Source organism: Microtus pennsylvanicus, chromosome 2 (assembly GCF_037038515.1).
Source record: "Microtus pennsylvanicus isolate mMicPen1 chromosome 2, mMicPen1.hap1, whole genome shotgun sequence".
In the NCBI taxonomy this organism is placed as follows: domain Eukaryota; kingdom Metazoa; phylum Chordata; class Mammalia; order Rodentia; family Cricetidae; genus Microtus; species Microtus pennsylvanicus.
In genome coordinates this window covers 83,271,978-83,292,271 of record NC_134580.1, presented here as the reverse complement: position 1 = coordinate 83,292,271, position 20,294 = coordinate 83,271,978, and the positions used below count along the sequence as shown (strand labels likewise).

General features: G+C 44.1%; 1 protein-coding gene across 13 annotated transcripts in view; it reads right to left on the bottom strand.

The window, feature by feature from the left end:
- Positions 1–5,101: 5,101 nt before the first annotated feature.
- Positions 5,102–20,294, bottom strand: part of LOC142843734 (uncharacterized) — a 67,365-nt gene continuing 52,172 nt past the window's right edge. For 10 of the 13 annotated variants that reach the window (XM_075961613.1, XM_075961616.1, XM_075961615.1 and 7 more), the window contains 4 exons: positions 18,147–18,300; positions 8,610–8,695; positions 6,033–6,138; positions 5,102–5,810 (listed from right to left, as the gene is read on the bottom strand). In XM_075961613.1, the coding sequence (XP_075817728.1) occupies positions 5,763–5,810; positions 6,033–6,138; positions 8,610–8,695; positions 18,147–18,300 (394 nt within the window). In that variant the 3' untranslated portion in view covers positions 5,102–5,762. Of the gene's footprint in view, positions 5,811–6,032; positions 6,139–8,608; positions 8,696–17,843; positions 18,038–18,146; positions 18,301–20,294 lie in introns of those variants that run through there. The other 3 variants (XM_075961622.1, XM_075961625.1, XM_075961614.1) reach the window with 2 other exon arrangements.

Genomic DNA, 20,294 nt, shown 5'->3' with positions numbered 1-20,294 from the left:
AAGGACATTGTATCAAAAGAACAACTAAACATTTAGTTTATTGAGTCCAGAAAATTTGAGGCTACAAAGTCATTTTCTTTTATTTGTGTATGTATTTATTTGAAAAGGACACAATCATTTAAATTTCCCACAATAATAATTAAAAATAGAGATTTTCCAAACAAATTGAGAAGTTTCAAATATGAAGTATTTCAATTGAGTGTGTGAGTAAGCTTGCAATATTTCTAGACTGAAAAAGAAATAAACATGGAGGATGGTTTACATGAGCACTGCTCAGTGAAGATATTGAACTTGATGACTCTGTATTAGGAACGTCAATACCAAACACCTTGTCCATCATTAAGGACTGAATGTCTTGGAATATGTATTCCTTGGTTCATACTTTTGTATAGGCCAAGGAAAAGCATTAATTACTACACTAGGCAAAGACATGGGATGGTCTTTCTCATCCTGGATATTTCAATAGTTATGAGTGTAAAGAATGTGTTTATGAAACAGCACTTTCAAGTAGGGCTAATGTGTAAGTGAAGACAATTCCAAACACCAGTCTTAGGAGTTTTCTCTGTGGGTAAGTATGGATTCCAAGTAAATGAACATCTTGTCCTTGTGTACAATCTAGAAACTTTTTTAATGTTTGTATTTCATACCTATATTTATTCATTGAAAAGATTCTTCTCTCATACAACACATCCCAACTACAATCTTCTGCCTCCACTCCTCATACCTCTCCCTACCTCCCCTCTCACCTAGAGCCACTCCCTCTCTGTTTCCTCTTCAGAAAGAATAGGTCTCTAAGAGATGAGAGATGACAGCCCAAATCGGACAAAGCAAAATACAATAGGACAAGGCAAAAGCCCTCAGATGAGGCAGGACAAGGCAACTCAACAGAAGGAAAAGCACTGAAGGAGCAGGTAAGAAGAGCCAGAGACCCCCACTCCTGTTAGGTGTCTCACAGAACACGGAGCTGACAGTCATGACATATGCAGAGGACCTCCTGCAGACACATGCAGGCCCAGTGCCTACTGTTTCAGTCTCTATGAGCTCATGTGAGCCCCGCATAATTGATTCAGTGAGCCATGTTCTCCTGGTGTATTCCATCCCCTTTAACTCCTACAGTTTTTACTCCCCCTCTTTGTTGGAGGTCCCCGATCTCTGAGGGGAGGGAGCAGACAGAGACCTCCAATTTACACATTCTCTCCACATAATGTCTGGCTGTGGATCTCTTCACCCACTCACATCTGCTGCCAGAGATGACTGGACAAGACACTGATCTATGACTATAGCAGAATATTATTAGGAATCACTTCATTGATCTTTTTTCCAATTGTGTTTGCTTCTATCCCAAGTCTTTGGGTTATCCAGGCCATCCAGGCACTGTAGGGAATGAGGCTCCCTCTTGTTGCATGGACCTCAAGTTAAACAGGTCTAGACATATTTATATAACTTTCCCTGTACTAAAAATTTAGCTGTTGGCACTGTTGTCTTTTAATTCTAATCTTCCTAATTTATCATATATGATATCTTCTGGTATTTTTGCTGTACTTATATCTCACTCTTCTCTAATTATGAGTTATCATTTTAGGCTAAATTCACTTTCGGTAAATTTTTAGTTCTTACTAGATGAAGGGCATTGCAAATAAAAAAGATAGTCAAATTCACAACTGATAAATTGAGAATGTCTTCAAAGAGTTTTAGAACGTAAAACCCAAAAATACCGTAATAATAATTGTTATCTTATACACATTCAAAAGAATCAAAAAAGAGAATGGATTTATGAAATTTATCACTGTGCAATGAATATATGCAAAATACTTATATATAACATACCTGAAATTATTGTATTTTTATTGTTCTAATTTTATGGTTTCTGAAGGATAGCTCTGAAAATCACTGCTTATCATTCCTCATAAAATATCCATTATTTTGCTACAGGAAACTGCTTTCTTTTTCTCTTTCTAATTGCACAAATGCTGTTCAATTTTCTTAGTTCTTTTAAAGATTTTTTCTTTATTCTTATTTATTTCTACTTTTTCTCCAAATCTTTAATTCTATAATCTTTTATTTTCTAATCCTCTATCACTTTATAATTCTGGTCAGTCTCTTTGCATACCTTCTTTGGCTATATAATAACATTTTAATGTGGTCTTTTGTAGGCTCATATTTTTATATGCTGTGGCAGCCAGGCTCTAAAGCCATAGGCCCAACTTGAGGTAGTCAGGTAGCCTTCCAGACAAGCTGTCCCTGCCCTAACAAAGGGTTAGGATGTTGTTTTGCTCCTTGCTTTGCAATTTGGAGGATGCCTGATAGAGATGCTGATTCAAGCCTACATGCCAGCTAGCATAGAGAGCACACAGGGAGTTGTGGACATGACTAAAATCCATTCACCTGGATACCTAGGAAACAGAATGCTAATATATTTCCCACTCAGTTTATGTTTTGGAATAAAAAGCTGTTTGGAAAATAAATGAGAGGAATTCTTCAGGATGTGAACTCGGGAATTCATGGGGGATCACTGAGAATCTCCTTCCCAACAAAACCATGTGAGTTGTGTCTTTATTTCTGCACCTCCATGCCAGTCCAGAGAGAGATAGTTTATATTGGAGTCTGGTTCAGAGAAATAATTGAAGGTCCGGGCTAGCATCAGTCTCTGACATAATGGCACCCAATGTGGGGCTGATCTGCAAAATCCAAAAAAAAAAAAAAAAAAAAAAACAAGGAATAAGCGACCAGATGTGAGGAACCAATGAGAAAAAAGTTGGTGGATATGTGAATATTGAGCACTCAAAAATAGAGATCAGAATTTAAAAAAGTGTAGACAAACGGGACAAAATTTAGATCTGGAGTAAAAATTTGTAAATAATAGAAAAGAGTATTCAGTTACATATGTTGATAGCTAAAGGGAGTTATAAGAGTAGAAGAAAAACAATGGCAAAGATACTTAAAATCTGTAAGTGTGATAGATGCAGAATTGCAACTTTTATCACTTGTTAAAGAGGTAGGAAAACAGCTTTTGGCCCAAGAATCACCTAGGTTACCACTGAGACTGAGACACGATGTGAGCACAGTAGTCACCTGATTCTAACCCACCTTTGGGTAAAAGGCAAGCAGGAGCAAAAGTAAGTTTAGAGAGCAAATTTAACCTCCCACAGTCAGTACCCCAGAGTCAATCAATAAAACAAAGGAGAGAATTCAAAAATTCTCCTAATTTTATGATTTACAAGTTAAAATAAAAAAAAAGATATTTAAAAATCTGCCCGCCAGAGCTTAGAAAGACAGGTTGGCAGACCGAGAGAGATTGTGTTCTTCCCCCTGCCATGCAGTGCAATTTCAACTGAAAGCTGCAATACAGGTTTAAAATAAGAAGCCTCTGAGAACTACAACTTCAGGTGAATTAAAAGTAAATAATAAGGTTAAATATGTTTCTTTTCCATTTCACAATTTTGCTTCTTTGTCAAAAGTCAGCACTCATTGTCAGCCACATTCAGAGAGTCGGGTTTGATCACATGCTCATTCAGTCCCAGTCCAGCTGGCCTTGGTGAGCTTCCATTAGATCAGTCACACCATCTCCGTCGGTAGACGCACCCCTCGTGGTCGTGACTTCCTTGCTCATGTTCTCCCTCCTTCTGCTCTTCATCTGGACCTTGGGAACTCAGTCCAGTGCTCCAATGTGTTTCTCTGTCTCTATCTCCATCCATCGCCGGACGAAGGTTCTATGGTGATATGCAAGATATCCATAAGTGTGGCTATGGGAGAAGGCCAGTTCAGGCACCCTCTCCTCTGCTGCCAAAGGACCTAGCTGGAGAAATCCCCTTGGACACTTGGGAACCCCTCTAGAGCCAAGACTCTTGCCAACCCTAAAATGGCTCCCTTAGTTAAGATATCTTCTTCCCTGCTCCCATATCCACCCTTCCTCCATCTCAACAATCCCATTTCCCTAAGCTCTCCCCATCCTCCACTTCTCCCTCCCCATCTCCCCTTCCCCCAAACACACCTGACTCCTCTGGCAGCCTGAGGTCCTCAGTGACAAACAGACAGCAAAGAAGTCCCAAGATAATCATAAGAATTTGTTATTGAATCTGACCCAGGCTCTTCTGACCTTGGTGGGCTATGGAATTGTGACCTGATTGGCTTAGAGATAATGAACCCAGAAAGGGTCCCAGACCGGTTTCTCTAATCTTGGACTGAAGAGGCATTTCTACAGAAGAACAGAGCTTTTCTGCAGGAGAACAGACAGCTCCTAAGGTCCCTTCCAGATGGACACTGGACTCGGGACATTTCATTTGTTCTGTTAAAGCTGTTTTAAAGTAGAGACAATGTAGAAAGGGGAAATCTTCTAGCTAACCTGGAATTCTAATCCAATGTCAGAATTAGAAGTATCAGAGCAGACGTTATAACACATCATATGGCAATGCTGTTCTCTGGAGAAACCATAGGACTTTAGAGATGAGACAGAGAAAACTCATTTCCCCTTTACAGATATCCACCGTTCGTCCCTTGAGTGGAGTGTGACATGCAGGAATAGCTTTGAAACCAAAAAGATTTGGTCTGAAATCCACTTGTACAATGAGATAGCCAGCCACCTTTTCCCAAGCAGCAATTTCGTACAAAAGCATAATTATACCCACCCAACCTGCATGAGGTATGAAACTCCTGCACTGCGTGTCCTAGGTGACTGATTTGCTGTTGTGCTGTTTTCTTCTTTGACAGTCTTGCTATGTACCACACGCTATCTTGAACTTAACTAAATGGACAAGACTGACCCCGAACTTATGATCTCCTGTCTCGGCCTTCTGAGTGCTGGAGTTGCAGGCAAGTGCCCAACATTTTCCAGTGTTCTCTCAGAACAATACACAAGGCTTCAGGACTTCACCCCGGCACTCTGCTTCTTTAACTCAGTCTCGGGGTGGATTTCTTCCCCCCACCTCCTCTGCTTTGGCTTCAGCAGCTGAGGCTAGAAGGATGCTCACAGCCCTCTGAGGCTGGTCAGTGAGAAGGGAGGCTTTTCAGAACTTTAGTACTCTGGGAACCATCCCTCCTCCACTCTCCAGAGAGCAGACACAGGTACGTAACAACTGTGCTGACAGACAACCTCACACAAATCTTCATTCCGAAAATAACACTTTATTATTTTACAATAGTTCAGGAAAGTCCTTGGGAGGTTGTGACTAAAATGGAATCACCATAGAACATAGAGCTGATCGGTGAGCCCATCAGTCTCCCTCTTCAGGTGATGAGCACAGAAGGGAAGATGTGATGTCGGCAATGAGAAAGCCGGCGGCTAGCAAGGGGGGGGCACAGGCACAGTGGTGTCACTCGAGACCACTGCTCTCAGGTCTGGATCAGGAGTTTCGTCTTCTCTTCCCATTGTCTCAGCCCTGTTCACAGAGCCGGGTGACAATGGCATTGAAGACAGAATAACTTACAACCATGAGCCGTAGCTCAGGGGTTCTTGAGCTAGAAGTTGTGATGCTCCGGCTCCTGAGTGGCTTCAGGACACGCACACATGCCCCAGCCCCAGTGGAGGGACATCCAGAAAACAGGATGCACCAGGCCTTGAGTCCCAACCTGTCCTCTGTTGTTATGGGAACTTTCTAAGATACGGAAGGGTTGGAAGTGGGAAGGCTGTTCTAAAAACTAAAATTCTGACATTAGAGATGAAGGAATTACAAGTTCTGAGAGCTGTTTATATATATAAAGTGAAAAGTTTATTTATAACTTGTGACAAACAGGATGAGGAGGACATGAGCCATCAGGAATAGATGTTACAGTGAACGCGGAAGAATCCTCTTCCAAAGAGCAGTACTGGGGGTCTGAAACAAACAAAACAAAACAACAACATGAGGAAGTCAGCTCCACCTGAGGCTCTTTCTCTTCACCAGTAATTCTGCATCTTAGCCAGCTGATCCCATCCTCACAGCAGAGGGGCACTCCAGGAGAATGTTTCCTCAGGGGCTGAACACCAATAACATTGCCCATCTCCATACCTCAGCCTGTTCCCACAGCCGAGTTCTCCCTGCGTCCTTCCCTCTTACCCTTCCGCAGCTGCTGTCTGAGACATCTATCAGAATGGATGTTTCGGGAGAGCCACCGGTACCAATCGTAGAAGTCCGGGGTGGATTGACTTCACTGTGCCCCAGCCTGTGTGGAGAGAAAGATACAGCACACATCCCCTGCATGAGCATCTTCCCAGCCATCCTGGGAAGGTGGCTTGGGGACTGGCAGCAGAAATTTCTCCCATAGGCCAGGCCCACACAGTAGTAAAGGAACTGCTTATTGAGGATGCTGGCTTGGGTGCTTCCGGCTGGGAAGCTGGTTAGTGTCTGACCCATGGAAGCACGACTAACAAGGGAACTAGAACCCAATGCCCGTTTGTCTTTATGCCTCATGTTCTCCCCCCCCACACACACACACACTACATTTCATTCAGAAACTCACTCATTTCTCTCTCCCCTTCCGTCTCCACCCCACCCTGGTTTTTTCTTTGTTTTTGAGCAAGGGGCTTACTATGCAGCCCAAACTGGCTTTGAACTTACGATTGTCCTGGCTCTGCTCCCCAGGGCTGGGATTACAGGCATGCTCCATCACGCTCAACATTTTTTTTTTTTCAATTTATAATAGGCAAAGAACTCAAGAAATTTTGTAGGACTCTTAGCATGAGGCTGAGCTGCAGCCACTGCAGCGCCTGCAGCTTCTGCTCTGATTTCTGCTGATGTACTTATTACTTCATTCTGGAAATTCTCCATTTAAGGAGAAGCTGCCATTACTCAGTGGCCTCTGTGAACAACAGGGCAAGGCCTGTCTCGTCACTCAGGGCAGACATTTTAACTGGAGTGGGGGGCATGCGAAGCCCCTTCCTCTTCATGTTTCTTCCCCACACAGGGAATCTCCATCAACTGGACACTTCTCTATGGGTTGCTGTCTTCTTCAGCAGAGAGGAAATACCTTAATCTGAACCTGGTTCAGGTGGGCCATATTTAGTGGCCCTGCTCTCCATTCTGGGTTTGTTGTTATCATTGTTTTGTTTTCTGAGACAGGGTTTCTCTATGCACCTAGGGAGTCTGCCCTGGAACTTGCTCAGTAGACCAGGCTGGCTTCAAACTCACAGAGATCCACCTGCCTCTGCCTCCCAAGTGCTGGGATTAAAGGTGTGCATCACCAACACCTGGCCTTCATTCTGCTCTCAGTCCGAAGGAAAGGGGGGAGGGGCTAACCTTAGGTTAACGTGGTCCAGACACAGGCTCCAGACTCATCCTGACTAAGCTGTCTCAAGTGGTCCTGAGCCTCCCCACGGACCAGGTTTCTCATAAGTGGCAGAGAAACGGCCATGAACAAATGTGTCTGAAAGTCTCTGCAAGGCCACTACACAAGCTGCACTGTGTTCCCGTAGAGCCTACCCTCAAGGCTACCTAGACGGCGTTGAGAACAAAAGCTGTATGGAAGCTGGATGGGAAAGAAGGAAATCTCAGCTAAGACCTGCTCCCTGGGGAAGGCATTGCAAGAAGGCACAAACACCCCTAGTGCCGTTCATTCTGAGGGAAGAGATGGCAGACACAGTGACTCGCCCTTACACACATAATGGAGGTGTCTGCTGTTTCTTTCCACATAAAGGGGATCTCAGCAACAGAACGCTTGCAGCCACACCACCTTCTCACACACAGTGATCTCCAGTTTCCTTGATGTGGAATAAGTAATGAGCAGGACACAGCTGTGTCTTTCCAGTCACATTTGTGGTAGAGTACCCACAATATCACACACATTCATGCCCTCCTAGATGGCCAAAAGCCGGTGACTGGCAAAGGGAAGTTCAGGGTTAGGTAGTGCATTTGCCAATAAATCAAGCCACACTCCTTCTTAAGTGCTCTTCTATTTCCCCTAGGTTACAATCTTTAAAATTTCAATTGGCTAGCTAGGTGCGGTGACATATAGTTTTAATCACAGCACTTGGGAGGCAGAGGCAGGGCATTGCTGTGACTTCAAGGCCAGCCTGGTCTACAAATCAAGTTTCAGGCCAGCCAGAGCTACTCAGAAAGAACTTGTCTCAAAAACAAACAATCAAAATCTGGGAGTCAGACAGGTGATGAGAATGCGTTCATTTGGCCCTTTAAAAGCTCTGACGCTGGGGTCCTGGAGATGGCTCAGTTGGGAAGAGCGCTGGCTTTGCAAGCATGAGGATCTGCATCCCCACCCCCGGCAGCCATGTGAGAGCTGCCTGATTGTGTGCACCTGCAGTCCCCAGGGCTAGGGAGAAGACAGAGGCAGGAGGATGGCTAATGACCCCTGGTCACTGAAAAATGGCAAGTGCCAGGTTCAATGAGAAACTCTGTCTCAGGGGACAATGTTAGAAAGGGTTACACAAAGACACCCAACATTGTCCTCTGACCTTGCCCCCTGCCACACTAAGAGCATATGGCGAACTCTACTCCACCAAGATTACAACCCAATTTCATTAAAATAACATACACTGGCCATACACAACAATAGGTTTCATTACGATGTTTTCATACACGTAGATAATATAGTTTTATCATATTCACCCATCACCCTCTCTTGTCTACCACCCAATTTCTTTGCACACAGTGTATGATGGAGGGCGAATCACGCTCCTGTACCTTGGCTGTGTCTCCCCTGTGGCCTCCGGATCCCTCTTTTCATTGCTTTCCTGGGGCACGCCTGGATTGAGTCCATTTGGTGGCCCCTAGAAACAACAACAGTTGTGAGGGAAGCTCTTCAGACACCATGTGTGTGCAAACTGAGAGCCTTCCACCGTGTAGGGAAGCGACAGTCCCTAGCTATCACTCTGAGCACTTCCCGCCGCTGCCTTACCACCTGCAGCTCCTGCACCTGCTTCTCCAGGACAGCACAGTACTTGAAGAGGTCATTACAGGGGTGCTGTCTCTTGAGGAGACTCTGGCTGGCATTGCTGAGGTGGATGGAGAGGGTATTCTCCTCCTCTAGCAGCTGAGAGAATCGCAACAGGGGTGAGGATAAGTGCCAGCCCAGACCACATCACTGGAAGCAGTGCTTAGGCAACTGGCCTGAACTTGCAGGACCTACCTGATTTGCAGTGCAGAATCTACCTTAGAGTCCTACCACGGTCTGCTTCTTTAAAGGGAAAAATACCTAAGTGTTTCAGCCACGAAAGGAAACTAATTCTGGAAGAAGAGCAGGAAACTGGTTTATTTTTACTGGTTCCAAGGACTATGAACTGAATAACGATTAAAGAGAACCAACCCCCTAACAAAAATTCCAGTAGAACAGGCTATTCCAGGAATGTATGCAAAGCGCAGAAGGTTGGTTCCATGCTAAAATTACTAATAAATAACAAGCCCTAGAACTCAGTATAGACAGAGAGCAAGCTCACACTTAAAAATGTGTGTCATAGTATTACTGGGTGTGCATGTTTCCAAGGGAGCAGACAGAAGTTATATGTCTCTATGTGTACTTGTGAAGCGGAAGTGAGAGCCCAGATGCTCACCAAGTAGAAACAGTATGCCAACCTTTTCTCTAGGTCCCGAGGGATAAGCCACAGTCAGATATGTCCCTGCACAAGTTCAGTCAGGGTACCCACTACCTGGCAAAGCAATCTAACTGCTGGTTTCTAAACCAGAAAACATTTTTACTATGAGTGAAAACATTTAGCTGACTGGGATGGACTCCTCTTGAACCAGAATTGGGCTTCTTCACTTGTGGACTGTCATTTTAAACTTCAGTCACGATTAACACCCAGATACATTGGTAGCCATGGAGACGTCCTCCTGAGTACCCACCACGGAGACACGGGAAGGCTTGGGTCACAGGAAATGGATGGATCTGGCTATGAGTCTTGTGTTCTCTTGATTCTCTTCTACGTGTTTGTTAAGAAAGTTCATCAATGTTTCAGAGAAAACAGTTTTCTAGAGACATCTGGGAAAACGCATTGAATGCACACAGATAGCACACATGATCACAACGTGCTCTGTAACTGAACGTGGCTCCAGATGACTGTGTGTGGTTGTTACTCTAAAGATCAAGTTTCAGTTTATAAAACATTTGGACAAATTCCATCTTCATTGAAAGAAGCAGAGAAAGCACCTCCCTCCTTTTTTACAGATGGAAAAAGGAAGTAAGTTTACACTACTCAAGGCCATGGCAGCAGCAGCTCCCAGAGCAAGGCTTACAGGTGTGGATCTCAGTCTTGAGTCCCACCTACTTTATGATGCTCCCCAATCTAAACTACAGTAAGGGCACTGGAAAGGCATGGGTGTGGGAAGAAAGGCTGTTACTGGAGAAAAGGGTGCGAATTTTGGGGGAGCTAAAGTTATTTGAGGGTGGTGGGCTGAGTACAATAGAACTCCAGGGTGAGGACTAACCCCATGCTCTCCCACCACAGGAGAAGCAATCCTAGCTGGAATGAACAGCCCCCAGGTACACCAAACACAAGTAAACGCAAGCAAAACAAATCTCCCCATTTTAAAATTGTTTCTCCCAAGGTCCCAATGAGGAGCAGAAGGAGTGAGAACATGAGCAAAGATGTCGGGACCACGAGGAGTGCACCCACCCACTGAGACAGTGGAGATGATCTACTGGGAGCTCACCAAGGCCAGCTGAACTGTTACCACAAAAAGCATGGGATAAAACTGGACTCTCGGAACATGGCGAACAATGAGGGCTGATGAGACGCCAAGGACAATGGCACGCGGTTTTGATCCTACGCAATGTGCTGGCTTGGTGGGAGCCTAGCCAGTCTGGATGTTCACCTTCCTAGATATGGATGGAGGGGGGAGGACCTAGGACTTACCACAGGGCAGGGAACCCTGACAGCTCTTTGGAGTGGAAAGGGAGGGGGAGAGGAGTAGGGGGAAGGCGAGAGGGGTGGGAGGAGGGGGAGAAGAGTGGGAGGAGGGGGAGAAGAGTGGGAGGAGGGGGAGGGAAATGGGAGGCTGGGAGGAGGTGGAAATTTGTTTTTCTTTTTTTTCTTTTCTTTATTCTCCTTTTATCAATAAAAAAAATTAAAAAAAAAGTAAATAAAATTGTTTCTCATTTTGTCTCTAGTAAATCTAGAAACAGAAGTCAGACCCATAAACTTGTTGGAAGCAAAGGCTTATGAACTACAAAGACAAATAGTCGATCACTAATCAGCCACTCGTAACCCGTCTTGGCTGTCTGCATTCTGTCTAGGTTTCTGGGGTTAGGAGCAGGCATAGGATCCAGGGGCACGGCCCTCCCAGTGTACATGGAGTCTCACTGGAGCAACCACTGCTCATAGGAACGGCTGCTGTGGGGCTGCCACTACAGAGATGTGCAGTGCACAGACCACTTAGGCTCCTCAGTTTCTGCCGCTACTTTACTCACAGGCTAACTGAATTCAGTCCACTAAGGCTAGACTAACATTATACCATTAGTCACGTTTTAAGGTTTCTATCACATTCCTACACTGCACAGAGACATTGAGCTAAGCTGGTAGAACTGTGTAGAACACCTTAGCATTTAGCAAAGGAGCGAGGGCAGACAGGGTTAGAGAGAAACACGTGTGGCGGCCCCTCAACTTCATCTCAAGTGAGAAGCTGGGACCCACAGGGAGTGAGACTAAGCTCACATGACTTAAGGTTTTATGTGTGTCCTCAGTGCCTACCACATGACCAGACTCTCAGCCGGCAAATGACAGTTACTTGTTAACTAGTGGATGAGTGAGGCTAGGGAGGTGCCTTCCTTGTAGCCAGATTCCAAAGAGAACTATTTCTTATCCAGAGTGATGATGGACTATAGCAGTATGTTCATACTGCAAACGGCTCCACTTAGTTCTAAGCCTGTGATTAGAAGAGGAATGACGGACTTGCCAGGGTGTGAGACATCCTGGTTCTTTATCTTGACTGCTTGTAACACATCTCTTTGTGAACACGTAGCCTTCTATGCCAATGATCTGTTACTTTTGTGTGTTAACTGTTGTAGAATATTACTTTAATGTGTGTGACTTTAGTTTATGTTGCATTTGTTTAACTCCGTGAAGCTGTGATTCTTGGCCTGTCTAAAACAACTGATGGTCTAATCAAGAGATGAATGGCCAGTAGCAAGGCAGACGAAAGGACAGGCGGGGCTGGCAGGCAGGCCGAGAGAATACATAGAAGGAGAAATCTGAGGGAGGATCAAGAGAGAATAAGGAGAGGAGGATGGCAGAGGCCACCCCCCACCCCTACATAGCAAGACGCAGAGTAAGAGGGAAAGTACGGTACACGGAAGTGAGAAAAGTAAAAAGCCCAGAGGCAAAGTTAGTCAGAATAATATAAGTTAAAGAAAAGCTGGATACACCCAAATAGGGAAGAATATACCTTCTTCTCTGCAGCTCATGGAACCTTCTCAAAAATTGACCACATACTCGGTAACAAAGCAAACCTTCACAGTTACAAAAAAATATTAGTAACCACCTGTGTCTTATCAGATCACCATGGATTAAACTAAGAATTCAACAACAATGCTACCCCCAGAAAGCCTACAAACTCATGGAAACTGAACAGTCAACTACTGAACCACATCTGGATCAAAGAAGAAATAAAGAAAGAAATTAAAGTCTTCCTGGAATTCAGTGATAATAAAGAAACAACATACTCAAACCTATGGGACACTATGAAAGCAGTCCTAAGAGGAAAGCTCATAGCACTAAGTGCCCACTTAAAGAAGACAGAGAAAGCACATATTGGAGACTTAACAGCCCACCTGAAAGCTTTAGAAAAAAAAAAAGAAGCAGACTCACCTAGGAGGAGTAGAAGACTGGAAATAATCAAACTGAGGACTGAAATCAGTAAAATAGAAACACAGAAAACAATCCAAAGAATCAATGAAACAAAAAGCTGGTTTCTGGAAAAAATCAACAAGATTGACAAACCCCTATCCAAACTAATCAAACGGCAGAGAGAGAATATGCAAATTAATAAGATCAGAAATGAAAAGGGGGACATAACCACAGACACAGAGGAAATTCAGAGAATCATTAGATCTTACTTCAAAAGCCTGTATGCCACAAAACTGGAAAATGTAAAAGAAATGGACACTCTTTTAGATAAATACCATATACCAAAGTTAAACCAGGAGCAGGGGAACAATCTAAATAGACCTGTTAGTCGCGAAGAATTAGAAACTGTTATCAAAAACCTCCCTACCAAAAAAAGCCCAGTACCAGATGGTTTCAATGCAGAATACTACCAGAACTTCCAAGAAGACCTAATACCTATACTCCTTAATGTATTTCACAATATAGAAACAGAAGAGGCATTGCCAAATTCCTTTTATGAAGCTACAGTTACTCTGATACCAAAACCACAAAAGACTCAACCAAGAAAGAGAATTACAGGCTAATCTCGCTCATGAACACCGATGCAAAAAATCCTCAACAAAATACTGGCAAACTGAATCCAAGAACACATTAGAAAAATTATCCATTATGATCAAGTAGGCTTCATCCCAGAGATGCAGGGCTGGTTCAACATAGGAAAATCTATCAATGTAATTTATCATATAAATAAACTGAAAGAAAAAAACCATATGATCATTTCATTAGATGCTGCAAAAGCTTTTGACAAAATTCAACATCCCTTTATGATAAAAGTCTTGGAGAGATCAGGGCTACAAGGGTCATACCTAAATGTATAAAAGCTATTTACAGCAGGCCGACAGCTAACATCAAATTAAACGGAGAGAAACTCAAAGCCATCCCACTAAAATCAGGAACAGGACAGGGCTGTCCACACTCTCCATACCTCTTCAATATAGTGCTTGAGGTTCTAGCAACAGCAATAAGACAACATAAGGGGATCAAGGGGATACGAATTGGAAAGGAAGAAGTTAAACTTTTGTTATTTGCAGATGATATGATAGTATACATAAGCGACCCCCAAAACTCCACCAAAGAACTCCTACATCTGATAAACACCTTTAGTAATGTGGCAGGATACAAGATCAACTTCAAAAAAATCAGTCGCCCTCCTATACACAAAGGATAGGGAAGCAGAGAGGGAAATCAGAGAGCCTTCTCTATTCATGATAGCCACAAACAGCATAAAATATCTTGGGGTAAATCTAACCAAGGAAGTGAAAGATCTATTTTACAAGAACTTTAAGGCATTGAAGAAAGAAATTGAAGAGGATAACAAAAAATGGATGGACATCCCTTGCTCTTGGATTGGGAGGATCAACATAGTAAAAATGGCAATTCTACCAAAGGCAATTTATAGATTCAATGCAATCCCCATCAAGGTCCCATCAAAATTCTTCACAGATCTTGAGAGGACAATAATCAACTTTATATGGAAAAATAAAAAACCCAGGATAGCCAAAACAATCTTATACAATAAAGGATCATCTGGAGGCATTACTATCTCTGACTTCAAACTATATTACAGAGCTACAGTAATGAAAACAGTGTGGTATTGGCATAAAAAGAGAAAAGTCGACCAATGGAATCATATAGAAGACCTGGATTTTAACCCACAAACCTATGAACACCTCATTTTTGATAAAGGAGCTAAACGCATATAATGGAAGAAAGCATCTTCAATAAATGGTGCTAGCACAACTGGATGTCAACCTGTAAAAGAATGAAAATAGACCCATATCTATCACCATGCACAAAACTCAAGTCCAAATGGATCAGAGACCTCAATATCAACCTGAACACACTGAACTTGATAGAAGAGAAAGTGGGAAGTACACTACAACAGATGGGGACAGGAGATCGCTTCTTATGTATAACACCAGCAGCACAGACATTAAGGGCAACATTGAATAAATGGGACCTCCTGAAACTGAGAAGCTTCTGTAAAGCAAACACACTGTCACTAAGACAAAAAGGCAACCTACTGACTCGGAGAAGATTGTCACCAACCCTGCAACAGACAAAGGTCTGATCTCCAAAATATATAAAGAACTCAAGAAGCTAGACTTTAAAATGCTAATTAACCCAATTAAAAAATGGGGCACGGAACTGAACAGAGAATTCTCAACAGAAGAAGTTCAAATGGCCAAAAGACACTTAAGATCATGCTCTACCTCCTTAGTGATCAGGAAAATGCAAATCCAAACAACTTTGAGATATCATCTTACACCTGTCAGAATGGCTAAAATCAAAAACACCAATGATAGCCTTTGCTGGAGAGGCTGTGGAGGAAGGGATACCCTCATCCATTGCTGGTGGGAATGCAAACTTGTGCAACCACTTTGGAAAGCAGTGTGGCGGTTTCTCAGGAAATTCGGGATCAACCTACCCCTGGACCCAACAATACCACTCTTGGGAATATACCCAAGAGATACCCTATCATATGACAATAGCATTTGTTCAACTATGCTCATAGCAGCATTATTTGTTATAGCCAAAACCTGGAAAAAAACCTAGATATCCTTCAATAGAAGAATAGATGAAGAAAGTGTGGAATATATACACATTAGAGTACTACTCAGCGGTAAAAAACAATGACTTCTCGAATTTTGCATGCAAATGGATGGAAATAGAAAACACTATCCTGAGTGAGGTATCCCAGACCCAAAAAGAGGAACAAGGGATGTACTGACTCTTAATTGGTTTCTAGCCACAAATAATGGTCATTGAGTCTATAATCTGTGATCCTAAAGAAGCTAAGTAAGAAGGTGAACCCAAAGAAAAACATATAGTTGTTATCCTGCGTATGGGAAGTAGACAAGATTGCCGGGCAAAAAATTGGGAACTTGGGAGTGGGTTGGGAGGGGAGTAAGGGGAGATGGGGAGAGAAAAGTAAGAAGGGGATAATGGGGGGGGGGGAACTTGGGGAAACGGGATGATTGGGAGAAAGGAAGGTTGGATAGAGGAGCAGGGAATCACATAACTTAATTAAGGGAGCCATCTTAGGGTTGGCAAGAGACTTGAACCTAGAGGGGCTCCCAGGTGCCCAGGGTGATGTCCCCAGTTAGCTCCTTGGGCAGCTGAGGATAGGGAACCTGAAATGACCCTATCCTATAGCCATACTGGTGAATATCTTGCATATCACCATAGAACCTTCATCTGGCGATGGATGGAGATAGAGACAGAGACCCACACTGGAGCATCGGACTGAGCTCCCAAGGTCCCAATGAAGAGCAGAAGGAGGGAGAACATGAGCAAGGAAGTCAGGACCACGAGAGGTGCACCCACTCACTGAGACAGTGGGGCTGATCTATTGGGAGCTCACCAAGGCCAGCTGGACAGTGACCGAAAAAGCATGGGATGAAACCGGACTCTTTGAACATGGCAGACAATGAGGGCTGAAGAGAAGCCAAAGACAATGGCACTGGGTTTTGATCCTACTTCATGTTCTGGCTTTGTGGGAGCCTAGCCAGTATGGATGTTCACCTTCCTAGACCTGCATGGAGGGGGAAGGACCTTGGACTTTCCACAGAGCAGGGAATCCTGACTGCTCTTCGGACTGGAGAGGGAGGGGGAGAGGAGTGGGGGGAGGAGGAGAGGAGTGGGAGGAGGGGGAGGGAAATGGGAGGCTGGGAGGAGGCGGAAATTTCTTTTTTTTTCTTTCAATAAAAAAAAGAAAAGCTGGATAGAGACAAGATAAGGTTGGGATTTTATAAGTAATAATAAGCCTCTGTGTGTGTATTTATTTGGGAGCTGGATGGTGGGCTCCCAAAAGAGCTAGCATAAAAAGAGTAGAAGACAACCAATTACATTTTACTTTGATAAATCATTAAAAAATTTCAGCTGTTATTATCTACCAAAATAATTTATTTCATCATCTATAAACACCTGTTTCTGTTTATATGTCATATAAATATGACATATAAATATGTCATAGGAGGAAAAGCCCCGACAGAGCTACAGACTAGCATTTAGAGAGGGACAAGAGCTGAGGTGTGACCGGAAGGAGTCACTGGGTCTTCACAGCCACAGAGCTACAAAGGTCAGAACCTCTGTAATAGGTAGGTGAGAGGAGACCCCTCCCCACCAAACAAAACTAAGCCATTTAGTTTATCAGTTCATTTGAATCCAAAGCCTATGGAGTCTGACATTCTAGTGATGGTTGAATTTATCCCTCTAACAAGTCCCTTGTATGTGTGGTAAACACACTAGTCACACACATGACCACTGACTTCAGAATGACTGCAGCCTTGAGCAAGTGGGCTTTTCTCCTCATCAGGGAAAATCATCTCCTGATTTTTATGATTTTTGAATCACAATGTAATTAGTATTTGCGTGTGTTTGTGTGCATGTGTGAAATACACATGCATGAGTGTAGGAATGTTCATTCTACAGCACACATGTAGAGAACACAGAAGAGCGGCGCTCAGGAGCTGATGCTATCTTTCCACTGTGGGATCCAGAGATGAAACGGAAGTCATCAGGATTGTGAGGTGAGCACTTTCACCCGTGTTCTGTGACTTCCTGTGAGAAGATGCACGCACCCACCCCACACTGTGCAGACATTTGCGGGCATTCACAACTTTTCTCACAGACCCCTGGACTCACTAACCACTAGCTTCATGCATGACGTCTAATTTTGGCAGACCCTACCTATCTATGTTTCTCTGAAGAGGGCAGGACTGGGAGGAGCCATTGAGAACACTTGGACCAGTCAAAGCAGCAGGAAGACAGTGACTGATGGAGATGCATGAGGAGATGCTGACACATTACTAACACGTGATAAGATGGGGTGAAGTTTCTGCATCGGTTTCCCCAAGTCACTCTCAAAGACCGGCCAAGGGCGAGGGGAATGTGGCCTGTGTCCTCTGCTCTGGAATAAACACTCGCTCTTATAACTTTTGTTCCTAAGTTCTGCTGGAGCTGGTGCCTGTGCTGAATCTTACCACCAGGAAGAGAAAAAAAGAAACTGAATTTCAGTCTAGCACAAAACACGTACCTTGCTGTTCAGCTGCTCAGTTCTTGATTCTTTCTGGTGAATTTCGTCTAAGCTGTTATTAAGCTGAGCCCTGAGAAGTTCTGTCTCAAGGTTTTGTGAGCCATCGACGGAGACTGATGTTTCTGGGGATGCTTGCCAGGAAACAAACGTCCGTGGCATTGTCTCCTCAGACAGTTCATACTTAACTCCTCCCCCTAGAAGAAATCATGCCCACTGTAGAAGTTGAGAGATGGGCAGTTACTTATAGGAGGAGGATGTTTTTCTGGATCGTGGCACCCTGCGCAAACTACATGATCTCCTCACCTGTCTCTGGTACTGTGCAGAGAGAATAGGGATTTGTGAGGAAGACCGCAGGAGACTCTGCAGATGACCGAGCTTCTCATCTTTATCTGCGATTGCCATAATGTACTGCTCCTTCATCCACTTCTCATGAAGTTCCCAGGTATTTTTTTCCATTCTACACCATGAAAAAAATGGCTCAAATATACTCATGGTGCAAAGAAGAAAAATTCTATATTCCAAACATTCTTAGGCAATGTTAGCAATGTAGCAAAACTAATACATATCAGAGTAAAATTTATTTTGCAAGTGGAAGCACCCAGTAAGGGGTGAGAGCGGGCTGTGACAGAACTGGAGGAGGAGCTCCTATTGGCAGGACTGGAGGACCTTCATAGGAAAGAGCTAGGTTTCCAAACGGGAAACACAATTCAAAATTGGCAAGAAAACTCAGCAGAATGAATGCAGAGTGATGTCCAGAACTGCAGGAGTCAGTGTGTACAACAGTGAGTACTGAATGTGGATGCGAGACCAGGGAGTCAGTGTGTACAACAGTGAGTACGGATGTGGATGGTGAGACCAGGGAGTCAGTGTGTACAACAGTGAGTACTGAATGTGGATGGCGAGACCAGGGAGTCAGTGTGTACAACAGTGAGTACTGAATGTGGATGGTGAGACCAGGGAGTCAGTGTGTACAACAGTGAGTACTGAATGTGGATGGCGAGACCAGGGAGTCAGTGTGTACAACAGTATGTACGGATGTGGATGGTGAGACCAGGGAGTCAGTGTGTACAACAGTGAGTACTGAATGTGGATGGCGAGACCAGGGAGTCAGTGTGTACAACAGTGAGTACTGAATGTGGATGCGAGACCAGGGAGTCAGTGTGTACAACAGTGAGTACTGAATGTGGATGGCGAGACCAGGGAGTCAGTGTGTACAACAGTGAGTACTGAATGTGGATGGCGAGACCAGGGAGTCAGTGTGTACAACAGTGAGTACTGAATGTGGATGGCGAGACCAGGGAGTCAGTGTGTACAACAGTGAGTACTGAATGTGGATGGCGAGACCAGGGAGTCAGTGTGTACAACAGTGAGTACGGATGTGGATGGTGAGACCAGGGAGTCAGTGTGTACAACAGTGAGTACTGAATGTGGATGGCGAGACCAGGGAGTCAGTGTGTACAACAGTGAGTACGGATGTGGATGGCGGGACCAGGGAGTCAGTGTGTACAACAGTGAGTACGGATGTGGATGGCGAGAACAGGGAGTCAGTGTGTACAACAGTGAGTACGGATGTGGATGGTGAGACCAGGGAGTCAGTGTGTACAACAGTGAGTACGGATGTGGATGGTGAGACCAGGGAGTCAGTGTGTACAACAGTGAGTACTGAATGTGGATGGTGAGACCAGGGAGTCAGTGTGTACAACAGTGAGTACTGAATGTGGATGGTGAGACCAGGGAGTCAGTGTGTACAACAGTGAGTACTGAATGTGGATGGCGAGACCAGGGAGTCAGTGTGTACAACAGTGAGTACTGAATGTGGATGGCGAGACCAGGGAGTCAGTGTGTACAACAGTGAGTACTGAATGTGGATGGCGAGACCAGGGAGTCAGTGTGTACAACAGTGAGTACTGAATGTGGATGGTGAGACCAGGGAGTCAGTGTGTACAACAGTGAGTACTGAATGTGGATGGCGAGACCAGGGAGTCAGTGTGTACAACAGTGAGTACAGATGTGGATGGTGAGACCAGGGAGTCAGTGTGTACAACAGTGAGTACTGAATGTGGATGGCGAGACCAGGGAGTCAGTGTGTACAGCAACACATACGGAATGTGATGGCAGGACTAGGTAGGGCACTGGAAACTACCACAGTCCTTCATCGGCATCATGCCCCATTGCAGAATCAACACCAGGGTTGACTCTCAAGGACTTAGAACTTTGGTTCTTGCATATATTAGGTATGAGAACTGAGCAAATGCTAGTCTTGCCAAGTTCCTTCAATAAACTAGGAATAAGCTAGTTATTTCTTAGGACTATTGAAAGATTAAATGAGACACCACACATCACTCATCAAACACGAAGCCTGGCACATGTAAAATATCAAATAATAGGCATTAGTTGTTATTTTATTTACTTATTTTCTTGAATTTGGTAAAGAGTGGAGTTTCTAATGAA